The sequence below is a fragment of the Drosophila miranda genome (genome assembly GCF_003369915.1).
Source record: "Drosophila miranda strain MSH22 chromosome Y unlocalized genomic scaffold, D.miranda_PacBio2.1 Contig_Y1_pilon, whole genome shotgun sequence".
Taxonomy (NCBI): domain Eukaryota; kingdom Metazoa; phylum Arthropoda; class Insecta; order Diptera; family Drosophilidae; genus Drosophila; species Drosophila miranda.
Window position 1 is genome coordinate 5,248,644 of NW_022881603.1, and position 20,701 is coordinate 5,269,344.

Genomic DNA, 20,701 nt, shown 5'->3' on the forward strand with positions numbered 1-20,701 from the left:
CCCTGCCCATTCTTTATTTATTTTGTGGCGGTAGGTCAGTCCATCAAAAGACCCAAAACAAGAACCAAACTCAAATTTCAGTTCTAGCGGCCAGCAATACTAAACACACACACGCAAAGTACGTGAGAATGCATGTGCACCCATACACTAAAACATGCTGGTGGCAAAACAGAACCAGACCTGAGAGAGTTCAAAAAATCTGAAAAAGCATACAATCACATATTTTTGTCGAAACATATTGCGTGTGTACTAACAAATGCAAACATGTTCTCTCTGCGCTCTCTCTCTCATGATGACGTCACTCTGGGTACTGAACGCGCTAGCCAGTGTGTGACGCTTTCGTTGTATGAACTGGCACATCTATATACTGTAGTTAGTGATAGTACGAAATTAACAAAATGCACATCTTCAAATGGTGAAAGAGCGAGAGAGCAACAATACTGGAGTGCCAGACAATTTTTACGACCCTGCTACTGCAATCTGTTTATTTTGTTGATGTATAATTCAATAAAGTGACCAACAACAACGAAGAATTGTTTTCAGAGGACAAGGGATGCAAGAATGCCAGCGTGGCAGAAACCCATATAACCTATATTCGTAATCGGGGGGAAAGCCATAAAATAAGCCAAAGAAAGTGGATAACAAAAAAAACACACACACACGCAACACTAGTTGCCCTGCTGTTAACTATTACAAATAATTATATATGTAATAAAGCAAAAAAGTTCAACTTGTGCAGTGTTTCCAAATTGTATTCATTCATGTGCCGTCTGGCCAAGGCGAAAATGAAATGTCGATGATTCATGCCGCCGAGTAACAAAACAAAATGCAAAAAAGAGAAGGTGGTAGACGTACTAGACAGACAAACCGAACTATACGTTGCCTGCCTGCCCGAACCACCCCATCACCCCTTCCTCTTGTCTAGCTATCTCTCAATTCCCGCCCGCCCTGCCCTGTGCCAAAAAAACATTTTTAAATGATTCTCATTTTGAAAACTCCAAAATGCATGAGAACTTCGTTGTTTGACTTATAAGAGTGTGTGTTTGTTTTTGAGTTTATCCGTTTATATTCCTAAAAAGATACTTTACCTTGATTGGCTGTCTGTTTGGAAGGTACAATTTTGAGTACAGCAGCTGTAAAACATCATCATTTTATGGACTTTGGCTACTTTGACACACTGACCTGAAAGGATAAATCTGTGCAGCAGCAGCAGCCCCAGAAAAGACCTCTCAAGACGTACGATGCATCGGCAACGGAAAGTGCCAATTATGAGGGGAATTGCCGCGAATCTGCCACAAGTGTATTCTTATCGCCGCTCTGGAGCTTAGATTCTTGCACGACACGGCTTTATCGCTTCTGGAAACTCTATTAATTGTGACTTTCTTTGTGTTTTAGTAAGCTCAGTCATTGCACGAATCACAATGTCGGATTCCGGTAACCAATCCTACTGCTCTCAAGTGGGTAACCGCACGTCTTTCTTCACGAGCGCCTACAATGGGATACCAGAGACCCTGATACTGAATACAATTTTCTGGATTCTGCTCATTCTGCTGTTCACAACGCTGCGGCATCAGGCGAGCGACTTTGGCCGCTTGGCGCTGGTGAACAGCAATGGCAGCAAGAAACGCTGGACCGAGATATTCTATTCGCGAGCGACCAGCATGGTTGAGCCCCAGCCAGGCACATCCACGCAGGCGACCCCGCGACCAAGTGTCAACTCCCAAAACAGCGGCGACTCCACTCCCCTGTCGCCAGTGCAACCCGAGCAGGGCCTCTTTGGCTGGATTTGGATCACGTTTAAGCTGAGGAAGGAGACAATCTTGCTGCATACGGGTCCCGATGCAGTGCACTACTTGTCTTTCCAGCAGCATTTGATGGCCGTCATGGCTATCGTGACCCTCATCTCTCTGGCCATAATTTTGCCCGTCAATTTTCTGAACGGACCCAAGGATACGCCGTACGATGTGAATGCCTTTGGCCGGACAACTATGGCCAACCTGTCGCCGGAGTCTCCTTGGCTCTGGGTGCACACAATCATTACCATCCTGTACATTCCGCTGGTGGTTCGCATCATGCGGCGTGCGTCGGGGCGCAATGCGTTCAAAAAGGCCGCAACGAGGACAATCATGATATCGAACATCTCGTCCAGCGATCGCAACAAGACAGTTGTGCGGAACTACATGCAGGAGCTGTTTCCGATTACAACATCAGCAACAATCCATTACAAGCAAGAAGAGCAACACACCTGGTACCCAGCATATGTACAATGTTGTGAAGAGATCTATGTGACTTGTACAATTTATTCCTTCATTCTTTTGTATCTAACGACAAATATTAGAGCTGTTTCGACTCGCTCACTCCGCCGGGGCGCTACTTACTGAGGAAAACAGTGGAAACAGCGAGTGCATGGAACCAAAATTTTACATTCTAATAGATAAGTCCGTTCACTAAGAAATTACAAGAATCTCCGTTTCATTTGAAGCACAGCTACCCTTCTTTCATTCATTCAGTAGTTGCCAGCTTAATTATTACTATTTATATGAATATTTTCTCTTGATTAATCCGCACGCATATTCACACGCATGAATTCACTACGCAATGCGGAATGGAATGGAATCTCTGATCGCCTGGAAATTCTGTGTAGCATAGCATGTACATACATATGTACATATGTCCTCGTAAACTACGAGTAGGTGCAAAATGGTATCCAAACTCTGTCCGGACAGCACTAAAACAATGTATCAAGATCTTTACGAGTATGCGTTGCAGATCGTATATTGCACGATAATCCCAGACTAGACTATAAAAATAAAACACCTACTCGTACAGGCAAGGCAGCATACTCGTACGGGCACACACATGAACACTCATTCGTACGTTCCGAATCCGTCCATTGCTCGCAAGGATTTATGGCCGCTAAGTCTAAGCACTTTGATAATATAGCCAGCGTTTTGTTTATTTACCACTTTGTGTGTTTGGGCTAAACTGCGAGTAATCACGGATATATTTAGCGATAGGTGTGCAGGAAATCCTTTGGGGCGTCACTCAAGCCCTCATATCGTATATTTACAGCTCTACTGCGGTCCCATCGTCTCCCCAAACGCCCAATGCCAATGGGGGCCAGGCGCAGGACACTCGGCTCGAAGCATGTCCAAGCAAACGCCAGTGGAACGCCGGAAGGAGAAGCCAGCATTTCAACGATTCAAAGATCACTGCCGCCACTTCACGGCCTTCATGTTCAGAAATGTGGGCATCATACTGCTAGTCACCTTCTACACGATTGGCGGCGCCTTTATATTCCAGGCCATCGAAATCTTCGAATACGAGCGACTCAGGTCAGAGAAGCCGAATCGGTTCATCGAGCGCAATGTCAGCGGGGAGTGCCTCACGCGCATCTGGGAGTTGACGGCCGAAAACATTAGTTTCTTCGACCACAAGGCCTACAGGAAACGGTGACATATAGCTAACAACTGAGCAAATCATAAACTAAACTAGACTATTCTACGCTTTTAGTGTCAATGACGAACTTCTGGAGTACCAGCGGGCGATTGTTAAGAAGCAACTGAAGGGACCCGATGTGGAGCAATGGAGCTTCTCGAGGGCCTTTCTCTATTCGCTGACCGTCATCACAACGATCGGATATGGTAACATAACACCCCACTCCGAGTGGGTAAGCTGGCGACCATTCTGTATGCGATAATCGGGATGCCTTTGTTCCTGCTCTACCTCTCAAACATTGGCGATGTGCTGGCCAAGTCCTTCAAGTGTATTTACTCCAAGGTCTGCCTGTGCCGCATATGTCCTGGAGTGGCCAAGCGCCGGATAATACGGGAGAGACGAAAGATGCGACATCTTGCGCGGGCGGTGAGTGAGAGCGTCTCTCATCAAGTGGGATATCATCACACATATAATTTCAGCTCCAAATTCGCTTCTAGCTCTTGCTTAAGCCGGTTGTGTTTTTTTTTTCTTGCTCCCGCATTCTCCGCCCTTTGCCTAAATATCATACAACATTGTTGTGTCTTTGTTTTGATTTATTATCGCATCTCTTTAATTTGATTCTACCTTGTGTTTACCACCAGTGTTTTGTTTGTAAACAAGTGTTTAATATAAATTCAATATTGCAACGTAACACATCGGACTCGTGCAGGCAATTTGTTATTGTTTTTTTGCCCAGTCTGCTTTTCGTTATCGCTTCTTCGGTGTGCACTGTTCTCGCGCATCAGCGTTTGTATCGCCCACACTCTCTCGTGAGCATAAGCGGGCTGCTCGCATTGTTGCTCTCACTCTCTCTGGATTGCCTATACTCTCCCTCTCTGTGGACTTTTCTTTTGTGTCTCTGCTTTGGTGAGTTTACTGCTCGTTTTCTGCACTTCGTTAGATCATCTGCTTTGAATTATTGCCGCTGCAGCTGATTGTCTGGCTCGCTCTGCTGTCTGCTCTCCTACTTTACCTGCTATCTCACTCCGTTCTTCTTTTATTCGTGCACAGTGATTCTTCTACTGTCCATAATGGCAATTGTTTGCAGTGCAAAGAAATGTGAATTCGGTGGTGTTATCATTGGTGATTCATTTCTTAGCTGCTGGCTGTGCGACAATTTTGCCCACATAAAATGTGCTGGTGGTGGAAATTTTGGCCGGCTGAATGATCTGATCTCGAAACGCATGGGCCTGTCTTGGACATGTCTGGCTTGTGGGGAGATTGAGGCCGAAATGCGCACATTTATGAGACAGACTCGAACTGGGTTTCTGGATGTCCGGAAACAATTTGTGGCTCTCAACGAGAAATTTCTTGCCCTTGAATCACAGTTTCTTGGGCTCAAACTCTTGAGCGAATCGCCTAGACGGAAAATTCCGCATAATGATACCAATCTCTTGCAACCTAATCCGATTGGTACGCCTGCCTCCCACCTTCATCCATCGGAAGCATTTCCGTGTAGTCATGCCACGCCGTTGTCTGTAAATCCGCCAACGGTGGCTCCGGAGTTCTTTACACCGAGCAATGTGCTTCCTTCGAGCACCCAACTCCCCAACAGCATCAATCCCATCCCTGCAGTTTCTGTGGCCGTCACTTCTGACGCGGTGAGTGCTCCTAGTGCGGGTGTGCTGGTTGCTGACGACGTCTTGCCAATTCCTGCTCCAATTCCTGCTCCAATTCCTACTCGAATTCCTGCTACAGCCTTTGCTGCCAATTCCTCTGCCCTTGTACCGAGATCTCTTTTAGGAGTGGCTCCACCATCTCGATCTCGCTCGGGTCTTAAACTTAAAGCAGTGGTCCCTCGGAAAGCAATATTTGTTTCTCGTCTTATTCCTGAGGCTACAACGGAGGATGTTAAACAACATCTTGCCGCTAAACTTAACACTTCGCCTGTTGATATAGTTGTGACTAAATTTACATTTAAACATAAGCGCAACATATCATCCTTTAAAATTCTTCTCCCTGATTCTTTACTATCCTGTTCTCTAGAACCGTCAATATGGCCTGAGCATACAATTGTGCATGAGTTCCTTCTCAAAGATTCGAACTCGAATCCAAGAATTACCGAACATGCTCCAAAAAACTGATGTACTATTTTTCCATGCACTATCAGAACGTTCGCAGTTTGCTGGGAAAATTGCGTCAAATTCATACTAATAGCGCGTCCTTTGATTTCGATGCCATCGCGTTTACCGAAACCTGGCTTAACTCCTCTGTCAATGATCACGAAATTTTCATTGATAGTTACACTATTTATAGAATGGACCGCCCATCTTTTGCAGGTGGGGTTCTGATTGCAGTTAAATCTGTTTTCTCATCTGAGTTATTCCCATTCAATAACATTCATGGAATTGAATTTGTTGCAGTCAAAGTTCGTGTTGGCTCCGCATTTTTCTATTTAACCTGCTCTTACATTCCTCCCAGGTCTGATGATGAGCTTTACTTACACCACCTTTCAGCAATTAATAATGTTGTTTCTACATTAGGGTGCAATGATCGAGTATTGTCATGGGGGACTTTAACCTCCCATTTCTTTCTTGGCTGCCTTGTGATAACGCTAACCTGTTGTTTCCCAATTGCCATAATGACTTTATCAATGCGCTAACGGATATTTCCCTTGTCCAAATTAATGCCGTTAAAAACATTAGGGACAGACTTCTTGACCTCGTTTTTGTTAACGATGGTTCTCTTGCTACTGTATCTAGAGCAAGCCCAATATCTCTCCCTGAAGATCCTTACCATCCAACTTTGTTGATATCACTGGAGTGTACACAATCTGGAGGTGCTGACAGTTCCATGGCTCCTTGTCACATAAAGTGTTTTCGCAAAACAAACTTTATTGATTTAGATCTACATCTCTCGCGTGTTGATTGGTCGTTTCTTTATTCATTACCGAACATAGATGCAACTGTTAACTCGTTTTATAGTTCTATTTACTCCGCCCTTAATACGTTTGTTCCAGATATCACTGTACCTGTATCGTCCAAGCCTCCCTGGTTCTCCAAGTATTTGTCATACTTAAAAAATAATAAATCCCGGCTCTATAAAAAGTACCAGAAGTCGGGCTCCACGTTGGCCTTAGCTCTATACTCCTCCGCTCGCTCTCTGTTCCTTGCCGTCAATAGTCAGTGTTATAATCATTACCTTTCACAATGTAGTAGTAACTTTCGTAGTGATCCTAAAAAATTCTATTCGTTCGTTAATTCTAAGCGCAAGTCAAACGTTTTTCCTCCGTCCCTTCATTACCAGAACAAAACAGAAGCTTCTGCTGTTGGTATTGCAAATTTATTCGCTAACTTTTTCCAAACAACGTACTCGTCTCATATTTACAACGCATCCACTCCGTATCCGTACCAGCTACCTCAAGCTAACAGCATTTTTCTGCCCTTTTTCGAGGAAAGCGTTGTTCTGGAAGGTTTGTCATCTATGGACATATCGTTTTCTGCGGGTCCAGATAAGGTACCAAGTTGCATCTTAAAACACTGTGCCCAGTCCCTTTGCAAGCCCTTGACCTTTCTCTTCAACCTCTCCTTGGAACAGTCTTGTCTCCCAGTAATTTGGAATGAGTCCTACATCATTCCGCTTCACAAAAAAGGTTCAAGATCAAACATTGAAACCTATCGTGGTATCGCAAAGCTTTCCGCCATCCCGAAGCTTCTTGAGTTCCTGGTCACCCGGCAACTGCAACATCTTTGTTGCAGCTTGATATCTCCGTCGCAACACGGTTTTTTCAGACATCGTTCAACATCGACTAACCTTCTTGAGTTTTCTAACCTAATCCACCGGGGTTTTCAAATTGGTTTGCAGACGGATGTAGTTTTTACGGACTTCAGCAAGGCATTCGATTCTGTGAACCATGCTCTGCTTATTCAAAAGCTCTCTTTATTAGGGTTCCCAACGAATCTTCTAGATTGGATTTTGTCCTATCTCTCTAACCGTACTCAACGTGTTTTGTTTTCTAACGTGTTGTCAAATACTGTTAATGTTACTTCAGGTGTGCCACAGGGAAGTCATCTGGGCCCGCTTCTGTTTATTTTATTTGTGAACGACCTTCCTCAAGTTATAACATACTCTACTACACTAATGTATGCTGATGATGTCAAAATCTGTCTTTCTTACTCTGATTGGTATTTGCACACACGCCTTCAACTTGATCTAAGTGAACTACTATTGTGGTGTTCAACTAATCTTCTTTTTCTGAACCTTTCCAAATGCAAACTTATGACATTTTACCGTCGCGCTCCTCATTTTGTCTCATATGTTCTAGGAAATCATGTTCTTGAGCGAATTTCGAGTTCAAATGACCTCGGAGGCCTTTTTGATCATAAGATGTGATTGATGACCCATATAGCTGCAACTGTAAATAAAGCTAAGGGTGTTTTAGCGTTCATCAAGCGTTGGTCCAAGGAGTTTGACGACCCGTACGTTACGAAACAACTGTACATCTCGTTAGTACGTCCTATATTGGAGTATTGTTCTTGTGTGTGGAGCCCGCAGTATAAAGAGCAGCAGGCTGTTATTGAATCCGTGCAAAAGCAATTTTTAATTTTTGCCCTTAGGAACTTTAACTGGGACTCGGGTAGAATCTTGCCACCTTACCGGTCTAGGCTAAATCTTATCGACCTGCCGTCGTTGCACCATCGCAGAATATGCAATGGCGTAATGTTCGTGCACAAGCTCCTTCTTGGGACTGTTGACTCCCAAACTCTCTTGGGTCAGATTGACTTGGCCGTTCCATCCAGACCTACCCGTACTTTTAGGCCTATCCGTCTACCCATATGTAGGTCTAATTATGCTGATCATGAACCTTTTAGGGTTTTATGCCATAATTATAACTCCCTCTGTCAAACCCTATCCCCTGAACTGTCTCTTAAACTAATTGCATGCAATATTTATAATCATTTAAATTTAGCTAACTTTTAACTTATCTTTTTCCGCCTTTAATCTAAGTACCATTATTAACAGATAATTTGTTAATTTAATAAATAAATAAAAAAGAAAAAATGCACCACATGGAGAGTGGCGGCGGAAGCAGTAGCTACTCCAGCAGCAGCTCTACCACCAACAGCAACAGCAGCAGTAGCACCGACTACACGAAGAGCTCTTATCACAGCTCCAGCATCGTGGATGTGGCGTACAGCGGATCCGATATTGAGCGAGAGATACGCGGCAGCACGGATGAGATAACTGTCCCTCTGACAGTCTGCATTTTTGTCATGGTCGGGTAAGAGCTGCAGACTTCTTAAAATGCTGCCACACACAGATCCCTTAAACACGCTGCACTCCTTCTCTTTCAGGTACATTCTTGCTCTTCGGTCGCTGGGAGGACTGGAACTACTTGGATGGCAGTTACTTTTGCTTAATCTCGCTCAGCAGTATTGGATTTGGTGATTTGGTGCCAGGCGACCGGGTGGTAAGATCATCACGAATACAAATAAGAACCGTCTTGATAGATAACCGCCGATAGGGACAAAGTTGAGGTCAGCTTTATTCTGTGCCGTATATCTATTGCTGGGAATGGCCGTGATTGCCATGTGCTTCAATCTGATGCAGGTAAGTGATCGTATTCTGTCGTTTAATGGATCTAATGATTATTCTTTATGATAGGAGGAGGTCGTACACAACATACGAGCTATTAAGCGGGGATTCAAAGCCTGCTTCCGTTGTCGCAGCTCTTAGAGGCCTCTGGTCCGGGTCTTGGGTTCCCAATTACAATTACGTTTTATCGTACAAAATTATAATTATTTAAATTTATTATCTTTAGGTAGATTTGTACATATAGTAGGGCTAACTACGACTAAGTAGGACTAAAAAGAATATGTTTCTTCATGAAAGGGACATTTAATACGCTGCTACACCCTAAGACATATTGCAATTGACTTGAAGGGCGAACAGTAAATTTTGAAAACGTAGACAAATCAGCGGCAATAAATCACGTGCGCTTCATCCATTTCATTGGCTTTTTATTTCACCGATCTAAACGCTTTTGTCTTGCCAGCAAAGCCTTCACCTCGTGGTCTAGTTGCAGCTGAGGGCTGGCGGACAGCTCTATGTAGTTGGGCACTGTGGAGGAACGCCTATCCATGCAGGCCTCCTGAAACTGTTGGACTGTTGGACGTAAAACAACGACCAACTCTTCGGCTATGTTCCCTTGGGCGGACGTTGTCAGCAGATCGAAGGCCGTGCCTTTCAGCGCATCAAACTGTTTTTTTTGTCTTGGCAGTGACCTGCCTTTGGATGATTTCCTTTTGGACAACAGACGAGCTGATAGCATTTTGCAGGTCGTAGGGCTCAATAGTCTTGTGTGTGTCCTCAAGGAAGTTCCGCCTGCGCACTTCTATATGCATGCTCGGATTTGGACCCTTCGTTGCAGATAGTGGATGCCGTTTCTTGTTTTGCACCGGCGACCATTTCGTCGGCGGCTTGGCTTTGCCGATATTGTCGGTCTTACGACGCGCGTAAGTGCGCTCCGGCGGCTTCACCCGTATTGAGCTTCTCAGAGGTGGGCTTGCGTTCAAATTAGAGTTGGGTGTGCTCGACACACTCATCCTCGCGTCTGTGATGCTCAAAACTTCAGGCGGCAGAAGCGGAGGATGGGATTCTAAGCTGGAGTTCGAATAGGACTGGTTCACATGAAGAGATACGTCCTGTATCTCGGATTCGAATGGAATTGCTTGGCAACGCGCTGGCTCTGGTGTCAGCTCAACGGTTTTGTCGGCAGCGCGGATTCGACGAATAGAAAGTGAAGTTGGAATTGCTTGGCAACGCGCTGGTTCTGGTGTCAGCTCAACGGTTTTGTTGGCAGAAAGTGAAGTTGGAGTGCTCCTTGCCAGAGGTGGTGGTAGTGTAGACGAAATCATCCTCTTCGGTGCTCGCACCGGCGGACTGCTCACAGGTTGAACGGTCGGGTATGTGGTCAAGCTGGACTCACTGCAGCACGGTCTATTCAGCATAATGTTTTGGAGGGTGATCCGGTCTTTGACAATCTGCGGTATGAACAGCTCCGTTTCATACCCCGGGCACTCCACCATCACCACGGCCCTTCCCGACAGCAACTGAATTGTGAATGATAGCTCCGCCCGCGGACTTTTGCTCACCACCGCCGGCAACGACGGATTCGATTTTGGTGGTGTGGGTGCCATTGTAATGAATTAACGTACGCCTTCCGATGGGGATAATTTTTACCAAAACTAATATCAATGTTGTAGCAAACTATTTGTGTGATAGCTGTGTAAAAGAACGATGTAAGCAACTAGAAAGAACAACTAGAATGAAGTAAAACAAACTGTGAACTTACTGGAATGTTTCCGACTGTTTTTGGAAAATTATGAAAAAAGAGAGGCTTCGATTGTGCTCGGTGATGGAATTTTTATAATTATTATAGGGTTGCAAGGGCTGGCGAAAATCCTCTAGCTGAACCCTCCACGAGGGTGCCGGCTGGGCAATGGACACTGCATTACCCGGGACAAGGGTAATACACTGTCGCTTGCTCTGTCCGGGGTAATGCAGTGTCTAGCTAAGGCTATGGTCCGGCGTCTTCCCGATTCAAAGTCGTGGAACCGAACCAGGGCCATGGCTAGAGGTGCCTGGCGGTCAGGCCTAAAACGCTAGGGGGTGGTCCCCCCGAAAAATATTAACCAGTATGGACCCTCGGGCCAAATATGGAGGCGAAGAAGGATAAAGCACGGGTTGGGATGTCAAGCCAAACGTCGGTGGGAAGCGTGACTGCTACCACCGGCGGGCACGGGAGGAGCAATCCTCTCTGCGTGTCGCCAGCGGTCACACCTCAGACTTGGCGGGAGCAGGCCAAGTCAGTTGTAAAGCTACTGCCACAACAACAACAACAAAAACAGCTCACTCCGCAGCCTGCAAGTTGAGCCGCACAGATGCCGTAGTCGACACAGACACGGATCTGGAGAGCGTGCTCTCTATGAGCAGGACGGAGGAAGAGAGCCTTCTCCGCTCACCGGAACCAGGCACCAGCTCCCTGCGTAGGGAAGGGCCGAAGCGTTCCAAGGAGGGGATGAAGGCCAAAGCACAATACAGAGCGGCCCTCAATATCAAAAGCCGGCTGCAAGGTAAAGTAGACATCTCCCAGGAGGAGAAGGTCAAGCTAGCCTGGGCCGAGCAGCGAGTAGAGGAGGGCCGACTACATTACGCCCAGATGCCACAGATGAGGGCGTCGAATGGCGAATATGCCAATAAGGTGGAGGAGATGATGGCCACCAAGAGGCAACGCTCGACTGAGAGTGCCATTAAAGACACTCCGGCGAGCAGGCGGCAACGCGGGCCCAAGAGTGCAGCCCCTCCACCGAAAGTGGCCAAGAAGCCATCGAAATCGAACGCGAAGGTCAGCGATGTGACCAAACGACATTTGATCGTGGCACTCATCGACCGGAGCGAGGAAAACGGCAAGATGTCAGCGGCACAGTGGAAGCTTGTGCACGCGCGTCTCGTCGACGCACTGTTTGCACACATGGAAGAAGACACCGCGGCCCCTATGCCCACGTTCGATGGTGCTGGGTGGCTAAATGGGGTTAAGATCCTAAAGTGCAACGACGATCCAACCCTAAGGTGGCTGACGCGTACGGTCTGCCAACTGGAGGCGATGTGGGAAGGGGCCAAGCTGGAGGGTGTGGACCGGGAGCTTATCCCGTCCAAGCCTAAGGCGAAGGTACTCTTCCCCATCACAATCCAGGAAGACCGATCGCTGAAGCTCCTTCAGCGGCAAAACGCGGACGTGCCAACGACCGATTGGAGGATCCTACACATTGGTAGCCCACTACCCAACGAGGGGGCCAATGTGTGATCCTCCAAATAAACAAGGAGGCAGAGGATCTGCTGTATCCCAAGTTCGGGAAGATGGCGTGGGGAATGGGTAGCGTCTACCTGCGCCACCCTGAGGACAAGGACGCGCATACCCTGCAGGTGGGCGAGGTGGAAAAGGACTTAGGTCTCGAGTCCATCGTGGAGGCCGCCCAGGGTCTTGCGCTTGAGGACGAAGACGAGGAAGACGGTGACCTGACGTTAGTAGTCAACCCGTCGGATGCAAGTGAGCCAGCCACCCATGCTGAGTGTGCTGCAGCTAAACTTGCATAAAAGCAAGGTAGCGTCGGCGGAGCTCCTCATCGCCATGGAGCAAGGGCTCGCCGACATAGCTCTAGTCCAGGAGCCCTGGATTGCGACAGGCAATTCAGTGGCCGGACTAAAGTCCTCAAATCACAACCTGTTCTACGCAACATCGGTAAGCAGGAACACAACCGTCGTACTCGTACGAAAGGGAATCCATGCCTACCTTATGTCTCATTACAGCACGGATGACCTGACGGTTGTGATGCTGGAAAGCGAGGAAAAGTGCCTTCTGGTGGCTTCCTGCTACATGGCTCACGACAGACCCGCACCACCCGACGAACTCAGGAGCCTGGTGACAGAAGCCGGCACCAAAAACTATCAACTCGTCATCGGGACGGATGCCAATGCCCACCACAATGTGTGGGGAAGCACCGACATCAATGATAGAGGTGAGTCACTCTTAGACTTTATACTTTATACTAATCTATATATAGCAAACGTCGGGGAGGAGCACACCTTCGTGGGTCCGACTTCATCCAACGTGCTAGACCTAACACTAGCAACGGGAAACAGTACTACGGTATCTAGCTGGAGGGTCCTTGAAAGACCCTCCTTCTCAGATCACAAGTACATTCAGTTTAAGTGCGACTTCAAACATTCTTCGAAGGTAATAGTCTATAGAAACCCCCGGAATACAAACTGGGAAAAGTTTAAAAAGACAGTTACTTCGAAGCTCGCGAGTCCGGGCACAGTGAAATCCGCGGAGGACATAGAGAAGTCTCTAGAGACCCTATCCAACGCGTTGCTGGACGCCTACCACACATCGTGCAAACCCTCGAGGACGAAGAAGAGGTCCAAGCCACTCTGGTGGAGCCCGGATCTCTCTCTTCAAAGGGACAACCTCAAGGAATTCTTTAAGATCGCCAAACAAGCGAACGAAGGGATCGTCTATGAGGAATACAGACTCCTACTCAGGAGCTACAAGAAGGAAATACGTAAAGCACAACGGAACTCGTGGAGGACCTTCTGCTCCAACATCGAGAAAGTACCAGAAACCGCACGGCTACGGAAGCTGCTCTCTAAGCAGCCTACCATACAAAGCCAATTAAAGCTAGATGACGGACAGTGGACAGAGGGCAGTGACGAAGCCCTAACAGCACTAATGGAGGAACATTTCCCTGGTTGCACCGAGGTCGCTGATGCCAAAGAGCACCAGGACCTAGCAACCGAGGAACAACACCCCCCAACAGATTTGTTAACCACCAAGCGAATCCACTGGCAATAGACTCCTTTGCGGGCACAAAAGCACCAGGACTTGACGGGATATTCCCAGCCATGATGCAGGTGACCAAAGAGGCGATTACCCCATGGCTCTCCGCAATATTCACAGCTTGTATAAGTACTGGCTATATCCCTATCCAATGGAGAACCTTGAGAGTTGTCTTCCTCCCAAAGGCAGGAAAGTGCAGCCATGCGAGTCCCAAGGACTATAGACCGATAAGCCTTACCTCCTTTATATTAAAAACGCTAGAAAAGCTGCTGACTTACACATCAGGAATGAGGTAGGGGGACTGATGTCAACCAACCAGCATGCCTATACTAAAGGGATGGACCCCCCCGAAGATCAATCAAACTAGGCTAACCCCAAAAACACAAGTCAAATACCTGGCCACAGTACTGGATAGTAAAGTGGCATGGAAACCCAATGTATTGGAAAGGGTGAAGAAGGCCACCATTGCGCTTTATGCATCCAAGAAGATGCTCAGCAGCACATGGGGCCTATCTCCGGCTCTGATGCATTGGATTTACATCTCGGTGGTGCGACCAACTCTGCTGTATGGAGTCTTAGTGTGGTGGCAAGCTACTGGAAAGAAAACGTATCATAAGCTTATGGAAAGGACTCAGCGACAGGCTTTGCTCTGTATTACAGGGGCGCTGAGGTCAACCCCAACAAAAGCACTCGAAACCCTACTTGGAATCGAACCCCTAGACATCCACGCCCGTCTGACTGCAGGAAAGGCAGCACAACGCCTCATCGCTTCAGGAAATATGTCGCCACAAGAATACGGGCATAGTTCAATTGGAAGGGAAATGAACAGATCAACTGATTACATGACCCCCCAAACATGCCTCGACGTAAAAACAACTACATCCTTGGGACCTGAAGACTGGAAAATCGGAAGAGACCAAACGGAGCACCTCAATATATATACGGACGGCTCTAAGATGGACGGAGGAGTAGGAGCGGGCCTATACTGCACAGACCCTGAGATAAGGCTGTCATATAAGCTACCGGACCATTGTAGCATATTCCAGGCAGAGGTTTTTGCCATCAGGAAAGCAGCAGAGGTCGCTCTTCTCACTGAAAGAGCACACGATGCGGTCAACCTATTCGTCGACAGCCAAGCGGCGATAAGATCCATGCAGTCGTCCGCAGTCAGTTCCAGAAATGTCTTGGCGAGCAGGGAGGCACTAGATACCCTAAGCACGACAAAGTCAGTGCGGATCTACTGGATTCCCAGCCACCAGGGCATCGAAGGGAACGAGACGGCGGACGTACTAGCTAAGGAAGGCGTCGGGCTGGCGAATACGAGAACCGAGAACGTGCCTGTCTCCCTCAGAACGCTGCAAAGCGATCTAGAAAAGCAGGCCGGATCACAAACCGAATGTAGGTGGAGGAGTACCACCGCCTGCAGAACCTCGAAAATCATGTGCAAGGAACGCAATGACAAACTCAGCCACTACCTGCTGCACCTACCACGGAAGGACTGCAGATTATTAGTGGGAATATTAACGGGACACTGCCTGGCTGCGGCGCATGCGACAAAGCTAGGAATCACAAACAGAGACAGTTGTAGGAAATGTGACGAACCTGGGGCAACCGAAACCCTAGAACATCTCATCTGCAACTGTCCTGCTCTCTTAAGGGCAAGGAGGAGATACCTGGGCGCCAGTGCTGGCATCACTGGAAGATGCCTCCAAGAGGACGCCACAGCAACTACTGGCCTATGCGAAAAATACCTCGATCCTCGAGGACTTCAAAACCCACTAAACACTGCCGCAACGGTTCATACCCCCCCCCCCCCCTGTTTTAATTAAATTATCACCTATAAATTAAATATAAATGTAATGAAAACATATCGATAGTTAATGATATCGCACTATCGGCAGTCGATAGTACCACTAACCATACAGTATATAGATGTGCCAGTTCATACAACGAAAGCGTCACACACTGGCTAGCGCGTTCAGTACCCCAGAGTGACGTCATCATGAGAGAGAGAGCGCAGAGAGAACATGTTTGCATTTGTTAGTACACACGCAATATGTTTCGACAAAAATATGTGATTGTATGCTTTTTCAGATTTTTTTCATATTTTCTTATATTATATATGCAGATACATCATTGTTTTAGTTATAATAAACAAAAAAGTCGAGAACCGACGGCGTTTGCATAATTTTTATAAATTATAATAAACCTGTTTAAAATAAGGAAATAAATGTGTAATTATATTATCGTAATATTTTATATTTTGTGGTATAAATCAAACAAATAACAGCTTTTATTTCATTTCCCGCGCCCTAGTGCACCATACCCCCACCCCCTGCCCATTCTTCATTTATTTTGTGGCGGTAGGTCAGTCCATCAAAAGACCCAAAACAAGAACCAAACTCAAATTTCAGTTCTAGCGGCCAGCAATACTAAACACACACACGCAAAGTACGTGAGAATGCATGTGCACCCATACACTAAAACATGCTGGTGGCAAAACAGAACCAGACCTGAGAGAGTTCAAAAAATCTGAAAAAGCATACAATCACATATTTTTGTCGAAACATATTGCGTGTGTACTAACAAATGCAAACATGTTCTCTCTGCGCTCTCTCTCTCATGATGACGTCACTCTGGGGTACTGAACGCGCTAGCCAGTGTGTGACGCTTTCGTTGTATGAACTGGCACATCTATATACTGTATGGTTAGTGATAGTACGAAATTAACAAAATGCACATCTTCAAATGGTGAAAGAGCGAGAAAGCAACAATTCTGGAGTGCCAGACAATTTTTACGACCCTGCTACTGCAATCTGTTTATTTTGTTGATGTATAATTCAATAAAGTGACCAACAACAACGAAGAATTGTTTTCAGAGGACAAGGTATAAAAGAATGCCAGCGTGGCAGAAACCCATATAACCTATATTCGTAATCGGGGGGAAAGCCATAAAATAAGCCAAAGAAAGTGGATAACAAAAAAAACACACACACACGCAACACTAGTTGCCCTGCTGTTAATTATTACAAATAATTATATATGTAATAAAGCAAAAAAGTTCAACTTGTGCAGTGTTTCCAAATTGTATTCGTTCATGTGCCGTCTGGCCAAGGCGAAAATGAAATGTCGATGATTCATGCCGCCGAGTAACAAAACAAAACGCAAAAAAGAGAAGGTGGTGGACGTACCAGACAGACAAACCGAACTATACGTTGCCTGCCTGCCCGAACCACCCCATCACCCCTTCCTCTTGTCTAGCTATCTCTCAATTCCCGCCCGCCCCTGCCCTGTGCCAAAAAAACATTTTTAAATGATTATCTCATTTTGAAAACTCTAAAATGCATGAGAACTTCGTTGTTTGACTTATAAGAGTGTGTGTTTGTTTTTGAGTTTATCCGTTTATATTCCTAAAAAGATACTTTACCTTGATTGGCTGTCTGTTTGGAAGGTACAATTTTGAGTACAGCAGCTGTAAAACATCATCATTTTATGGACTACTTTGACACACTGACCTGAAAGGATAAATCTGTGCAGCAGCAGCAGCCCCAGAAAAGACCTCTCAAGACGTACGATGCATCGGCAACGGAAAGTGCCAATTATGAGGGGAATTGCCGCGCATCTGCCACAAGTGTATTCTTATCGCCGCTCTGGAGCTTAGATTCTTGCACGACACGGCTTTATCGCTTCTGGAAACTCTATTAATTGTGACTTTCTTTGTGTTTCAGTAAGCTCAGTCATTGCACGAATCACAATGTCGGATTCCGGTAACCAATCCTACTGCTCTCAAGTGGGTAACCGCACGTCTTTCTTCACGAGCGCCTACAATGGGATACCATATACCCTGAAACTGAATACAATTTTCTGGATTCTGCTCATTCTGCTGTTCACAACGCTGCGGCATCAGGCGAGCGACTTTGGCCGCTTGGCGCTGGTGAACAGCAATGGCAGCAAGAAACGCTGGACCGAGATATTCTATTCGCGAGCGACCAGCATGGTTGAGCCCCAGCCAGGCACATCCACGCAGGCGACCCCGCGACCAAGTGTCAACTCCCAAAACAGCGGCGACTCCACTCCCCTGTCGCCAGTGCAACCCGAGCAGGGCCTCTTTGGCTGGATTTGGATCACGTTTAAGCTGAGGAAGGAGACAATCTTGCTGCATACGGGTCCCGATGCAGTGCACTACTTGTCTTTCCAGCAGCATTTGATGGCCGTCATGGCTATCGTGACCCTCATCTCTCTGGCCATAATTTTGCCCGTCAATTTTCTGAACGGACCCAAGGATACGCCGTACGATATGAATGCCTTTGGCCGGACAACTATGGCCAACCTGTCGCCGGAGTCTCCTTGGCTCTGGGTGCACACAATCATTACCATCCTGTACATTCCGCTGGTGGTTCGCATCATGCGGCGTGCGTCGGGGCGCAATGCGTTCAAAAAGGCCGCAACGAGGACAATCATGATATCGAACATCTCGTCCAGCGATCGCAACAAGACAGTTGTGCGGAACTACATGCAGGAGCTGTTTCCGATTACAACATCAGCAACAATCCATTACAAGCAAAAGCACTTCCCGCAACACACACCTGGTACCCAGCATATGTACAATGTTGTGAAGAGATCTATGTGACTTGTACAATTTATTCCTTCATTCTTTTTCTATCTAACGACAAATATTAGAGCTGGGGCGCTACTTACTGAGGAAAACAGTGGAAACAGCGAGTGCATGGAACCAAAATTTCACATTCTAATAGATAAGTCCGTTCACTAAGAAATTACAAGAATCTCCGTTTCATTTGAAGCACAGCTACCCTTCTTTCATTCATTCAGTAGTTGCCAGCTTAATTATTACTATTTATATGAATATTTTCTCTTGATTAATCCGCACGCATATTCACACGCATGAATTCACTACGCAATGCGGAATGGAATGGTGAAAAATTAGAAGAGTTTTTCTAATCAATTACCGAAAACTTTGGGTGGCTGTAATTTAAATTATTTATTTGGCGGGGCGAAAAACTTGATACGCTCGATCTAATTCAAGGTTGGCGAACAACTATATTTTCTTCACAATTCAAATCTCTTACTCTAGCTAACCTACGGTGGCAAAGCGGGGCGAATTCGCCAAGAGCGAGAGAGCGAGCTTTTATTGCGCTCCCGCTTTGCCCTAGCCTAACTTACACTAGACTTCATAATTCAGATCAATAACTAATAATTGTGGCCATGGATGGAAGGTCACGCAACACCGGCCCCGTTGAACGCCTGCATCGGCTTCAACACATTGGGAGCGGCGCTAATTTGTGTATGGGCCGCCGAAAAAGCGCTCCAGTGCTAGTCCTTATTTCGACGACCCTGACCATGCCGTCCTCTCCTGCGTGCGTGGCGATGCCCCTCCCCACGAGCCACTCCTGAGGCGGCAGATTGTCCTCGGCCACGATGAGGTCTCCTTCCTCGAGGTTCGGTTGCTGCTGGTGCCATTTGCCCCGAATTTGCAGCCCCAAGACATATTCGCGGGACCATCGCTGCCAAAACGCTTGCCTGACTGACGAGACAAGTCGCCATCGCCGCAAGCAACTGAGACTCTCCTGGTCCGGAGTCCGCAGTGCTGGGGGGGCGATGAGCGACCCGCCTGTCAGCAGGTGCCCGGGTGTTAGGGCCTCGCCGTCGCTTGGATCTTGGCTGATGGCTCCCAGCGGACTCGAGTTCATTATGGCCTCGATGCCGACGAGGACTGTGGCGAGCTCTTCTGCGATTAGGAGCGCGCTGCCTACCGCCCGTAGGAGTAGGCTCTTGGCAGTTTTTATACCTGCCTCCCATAGCCCTCCCATGTGAGGAGCTCGCGGCGGTATGAACGCAAATTCGCATCCGTTCTTTGACGCGAAGTCGCGAATTGCGTATCCTTGCTCCTTGAGCCTGATCCGCAGAGCGCTGAGATGGCGGCGCGCTCCGACGAAGTTCGTCCCGTTGTCGCAATGAACGACTTGGGGATATCCTCGGCGCCCGACGAACCTTTGAAAAGCCAACAAAAAACAATCAGTGGTTAGATCGGAAACTATTTCTAGGTGAACCGCCTTGGACGCAAAACAAACAAAAAGCGCAATGTATGACTTGTATGGGGGCCTTCAATGTCGTGTGCACTGGTCCTCAAAAATCAACGCCGCAAATTGAAAATGGGCGGAGAGCACGGAGTCGATCTGCGGGTAAATTCCCCATGAGTTGCGTCAGCAATCGAGGCTTGCATTTAAAACAGCGCATACACGATCGAACTGTCTGACGGCAGACCTCCTGAGCGTTCACTATCCACACGCTCTGTCGAAGGATGCTCACAAGTGCTCGTGGGCCGACATGAAAATTCGAATGGTGCAGATGACGAATATAGCTTCGCACGAATTGCGAGCGCTTAGTCAAAAGCAGAGGAAACTTGGCATCGTATGATATAGGAGCTTTGGCTAGTCGCCCCCCCACTCGCAACAACGAAAAGTTGCACCAAGTCCCTGTGTCTTTATGGATGAATGGGTTCAACCGCTGAAGACTAGGACCAATTGTAGATCCTTTCCTAACCTTTTCAATTTCTCCTTGATACTCGTGATGCTGGATGATTTCGACAATTTTATAAAAAGCTTCATTGTATTCGGTCGGTGAGATAGTTTTTTCGAAATTTAGGCTTGGGTCTTTACATTTTCTTATAAAGCGGAACACATACACGAACACTCTAAGCAGTTTGAGGTGTGACGAGAATGTTAGATGTTAGATGACATCTAACAGCTCCGAACTTCGCACAGCCGCGGTCAACCCGACCGCAGTCTTCCTCTTTTCCAGCTGAAGATCATCGGAGTGTTCGAAATGAGCGTTCTTGGGCCAGTTTTCTTCTTCCTCTTTCAGAAA

The 20,701-nt window shown here is 46.9% G+C and overlaps 3 protein-coding genes and 1 pseudogene across 4 annotated transcripts in view; 2 read left to right on the top strand and 2 right to left on the bottom strand.

Annotated features, from left to right (window-relative positions):
* Positions 1 to 363: 363 nt before the first annotated feature.
* Positions 364 to 18,622, top strand: LOC117190494 (CSC1-like protein 1). 2 transcript variants are annotated; one of them, XM_033395560.1, is made up of 3 exons: positions 365 to 551; positions 1,396 to 2,382; positions 18,519 to 18,622. In XM_033395560.1, the coding sequence occupies exon 2, from the start codon at positions 1,422 to 1,424 to the stop codon at positions 2,379 to 2,381; it is 960 nt and encodes a 319-aa protein (XP_033251451.1). In that variant the 5' UTR covers positions 365 to 551; positions 1,396 to 1,421; the 3' UTR covers position 2,382; positions 18,519 to 18,622. The 2 variants fall into 2 exon arrangements, with proteins under 2 accessions (XP_033251450.1, XP_033251451.1); XM_033395559.1 differs by lacking the exon at positions 18,519 to 18,622 and having other exon boundaries at positions 364 to 551; positions 1,396 to 2,486.
* On the top strand, positions 2,582 to 9,424 carry LOC117190503 (annotated as a pseudogene).
* LOC117190495 overlaps positions 9,210 to 20,701 on the bottom strand; it is a 54,194-nt gene continuing 42,702 nt past the window's right edge. The window contains exon 5 of the mRNA XM_033395562.1: positions 9,210 to 9,660. The gene's annotated coding sequence lies outside the window, so the exon portion shown is untranslated. The remainder of the gene's footprint in view (positions 9,661 to 20,701) is intronic.
* On the bottom strand, positions 9,443 to 10,616 carry LOC117190318. The gene is made up of 2 exons (XM_033395392.1): positions 9,732 to 10,616; positions 9,443 to 9,676 (listed from the first exon to the last, which is right to left on the bottom strand). Exons 1-2 carry the CDS (start codon positions 10,614 to 10,616, stop codon positions 9,443 to 9,445), a joined length of 1,119 nt encoding a protein of 372 aa, XP_033251283.1.

What these genes read in the sequence shown, in the direction of transcription:
- LOC117190494 (XM_033395559.1), top strand. Translation starts at nt 1,422, where the DNA reads ATGTCGGATTCCGGTAACCAATCCTACTGCTCTCAAGTGGGTAACCGC.
- LOC117190318 (XM_033395392.1), bottom strand. Translation starts at nt 10,616, where the DNA reads ATGGCACCCACACCACCAAAATCGAATCCGTCGTTGCCGGCGGTGGTG. An exon ending in AAAATGCTATCAGCTCGTCT is followed by an intron (nt 9,677 to 9,731) that starts GTTGTCCAAAAG and finishes CAAAAAAAACAG; the next exon opens with TTTGATGCGCTGAAAGGCAC.